The following is a 3,485-nucleotide window of genomic DNA, read 5'->3' as shown; positions in this document are numbered from 1 at the left end:
TGATATAGAAACAAGCCACAAACCTACGAATTATGAGTTTGTACTTCTTTAATTATAGCTAAACAGAGATCATGATTTTATTAGTATTAATAAAGTGCAATAGTTAGTTTCCGAAAAATAAGGGGACGTCACTTTAAGGAGACCTATGTCAGTATCGGCGACTTTCCTCTAAACTTATCTCTTGATTTGTCTTTGTGCCAATCACTTTATTTTACATATCTATTATTAGATGCTTATTTGGATCCGACCGTGTGCTTGTCATTGAATTTACTGTTTTAGAAATCACTTACCTACGACAAAGTACCTTTTAATGTGCCTCAGCAACATCGAAAGCGTCGCAGCGGCCAGAGCTTGCAATAGAGCCAAGCTCAGGAAGCTTAAGGTCACCGTACCGGCGCCACCTAAGGCGCATACCACGTATGCCTGAACAAAACATAATATGCTCTTTAATTAGAATCACTTGATTTTGAAAATATACGCCGGTTATAGTCGATTTAAGAAAATTTCGAGTCACTCGTGTCGCGTTTGCGAAATATTTCAATCGATGTGTATATTTATCATGGAAAATAAATAATTCAAGATTTTGTTAATGTCTTAGAGAGAGAAAATAATTAAGTATTTTTGACCTCTGTATATAAAATAACTCAATTAGTTGATAGCTATTTTGAAATACTTTCTTCACTTCTAGGAAGAGAAATTCACTGAATTAGATTAAATATATATCAAAATTATAAATATCAAACAGTTGATTGAGATATTCATTATAAATATCATTTTAAATAAGCGGATTTTTTGAAATCACTTACCTCCATAAAATCGGCGTAAATAAAACCCTGTTCCAGCCCGATGAAGAGCGTGAGCGGCGCTGCGAGCTGAAGCTTCGGGTCTTGAAAAGCGCATTTCACGGATTTGAAGATGTCTTTGACGCTGGCGCGATCGTGGTTCGTCTGAGGTTCCTGCAGCCTAGAGTCGAGAAACGCGCAAGATATGCCTAGACCGAGCACCGCCAAGCCAAGCCAGATGCTGACGAGGATCCTCGAAGTGCCAGACGTGATTGTCGGCATGTAAAGCGATTCGTTGTAAAAGTACATCTCTTCTGAACAGTACTCAGCCCCGCAAACGTCGGTGTTCATTATGCTAGATGGTACCAGATCCGTTAGCCTGACAAGAATTGCAGCGATGAGGCAACCTGGGATCATAGAATAATAGATTAGTTGAATCTAAGATATGATATATGTATATATATAGTAAAAATAAGAGCTATGGAAAAATAATATAATTAGTATGTACATCAATTATTACGTATATAAATATAAAAACAATTAAAAATAAAATATGTAGGCACATATCGAATTACAATAGAAAACTTATCAAGTAGATACTTGAAATAGAAATTAAAAATCATTTCTGAGTTAACTTGGAATTTTTGCAAAGATTATATACGATGTGAAATAAGGCCGAAAGAAATAATAGTTGCGAAAATACCGATTGCGAGGCCGATATCTTCAGCCAACTTGATTCCCCGATTGAGTCTTCTCAGCAGGCATTCGCGGCGCGTTTCATCCGCGGGATCCTCGGGATCGACGCAGACCAGCGCCAGGCTGGTCGCGGAGACGTTGATGTGCGATGTCCTCGCTAGGAAACTCGAGCTGGCGCAGCAGCCTAGCATCACGTAACTGGGCGCAAGTATGTACCTGGCCATGTGTACATATAATTTAATCTTCGAGATATTCTGTTTTTATCTGGTCTTCAATTCTTTTATCTAATCGTTCTTCGGTTTAATTTTTTACTGCTAGAGCACAGAGATTCAAAGTTTAGAATTCGCAGCTTATATTCGTTTCGTATAAACGTCTCGAGCTAATGCTTGGAACGGCTGAAGCCCGAACATTTAAAATTTAGAATTTTCAGAATAAACGATATCAAATTGGTGATTAATGTAACGAGTACGATCGTCCATAAATTGAAAATTCAAAAAATTCGCGAATTACCATTTGGGATACAGATGCACGCCGACGAAGATAGCAGTGACGACGTGACTCGCGGTGATGGCGAGATTCGTGCCGAGCCGTTGCACGACGATGGGTGCGAAACAGCTGGTGGCGGCTGCCATCATGTAGAGATAGGCGAGAAGCACCGGGCCCAGACGGGGTTCGAACGCGCCCAAGCCTGCCTGAAGCGGGAAGATGGGCAGCGTGGCGGCCGAGCAACTCGCGTGGCCGAGCAGAAGGGCCGCGATGTGGCGCAAGACGACTCTACGTGGTGGTCTGGGCCCGGACGGGGCCGCACGGACCGCTGCGATCAGCCGGCGCACGGACGATGCACCTGCCGATGAGTTCATGGAGTCGCGACGTCGCCACGAGAGCGCCGAGGTGCGCGTCGATCGGCAGGAGATCGGCGAGTACGCCGCCATGTGCTGCAAAAGTATAAAAAAGATCAGAAAAGGGGGCCGAGGAGTTTTCTCGTCCGCATAATTTAATACGCAATCGGCGAATTTAAACATTCGGCATACTATAATCATCCGATGAAAATTAGAAACGGTAATCTCGCACGATACACTCGATATGCGCGACCGCAACTTTTTTAGACCTCGACGTTATTCTCCGAATGTAATTTCTTTGGATTTAAATTTAGATCTAGCTATAAATCTCTAGAATCTCAGTAAGCAACGTTAGATCCGATTAACTTTAGATTAAAATCCAAGTTCGCGGCTTCCAAACCATGCATTTGTACATGAAAAATGTATGACTTTGTTAAAATATTTAAAAACTTAACTATTAGACTTTACTTAAAACTCCGCTTGAGCGTCCTACATTATTTAATAGTTTTTCAACAGAATTACTTTCAGATTTATATCTAGCTAAAGATTCTCTCTTCACAGCAAAACTGTTCTTTTCGCATTATGAATCTTAAATCATTTCAGCAGTTATCAGAATATTTATAAAGATTAGGACGGAAGCAGAGAGTTTTGCATAAAGTATAATAATGCATAATGAATAAAAAATGAATTAAAGTCCTTCATTTACTTCCTTTTCATGAAATATAACATCCTCCGATTGGTTGATTTTCTTAATGCTTATTTATGCGTTATGCAAAAGTCTGTATTCCGATCTTTGTGAGATACGATCGACTTGAGCTAGATCGACTAGCGAGATCTTTCCAAGTATAACAATCGATCGACGATGTGTTGGTACCTCTAACATGGTATCGTTGTCGCACAGAGTAGAATGATGATGCCCGCTACTTCTTGCACGTTTATGCGTATGCGCCAACGGCGGTGGCTGCGGCGGCAATCGCGCCGGACCAAGACCGCCGATCGGCGCCGGTTTGTACACCGGGCTCCCCAGCTTGTCCTTGGACAGCTCGTGAAGATTTGGCAAGGAACCCATCGTCGTTATCACCTCGCCGCCGTTCTCTCTCACTTCGCGATTACGAACTGCGATGCTTCCTCACGCGCGATCAGATCCCTCGCTCGATCTCATTTCACG

General features: G+C 41.9%; 1 protein-coding gene across 1 annotated transcript in view; it reads right to left on the bottom strand.

The window, feature by feature from the left end:
• LOC108763574 (UNC93-like protein) overlaps positions 1-3,485 on the bottom strand; it is a 5,352-nt gene extending 1,867 nt beyond the window's left edge. Inside the window, exons 1-5 of the mRNA XM_018511322.1 lie at positions 3,192-3,485; positions 1,989-2,413; positions 1,486-1,694; positions 807-1,189; positions 291-423 (exon numbers count right to left, since the gene is read on the bottom strand). Coding sequence (XP_018366824.1) covers positions 291-423; positions 807-1,189; positions 1,486-1,694; positions 1,989-2,413; positions 3,192-3,386 — 1,345 coding nt within the window. The 5' untranslated portion in view covers positions 3,387-3,485. The remainder of the gene's footprint in view (positions 1-290; positions 424-806; positions 1,190-1,485; positions 1,695-1,988; positions 2,414-3,191) is intronic.

The sequence above is a fragment of the Trachymyrmex cornetzi genome, unplaced genomic scaffold (genome assembly GCF_001594075.2).
Source record: "Trachymyrmex cornetzi isolate Tcor2-1 unplaced genomic scaffold, Tcor1.1 scaffold37, whole genome shotgun sequence".
Taxonomy (NCBI): Eukaryota; Metazoa; Arthropoda; class Insecta; order Hymenoptera; family Formicidae; genus Trachymyrmex; species Trachymyrmex cornetzi.
Note: the sequence above shows the minus strand (reverse complement) of the source record. Positions and strands in the feature narration are given on the sequence as shown.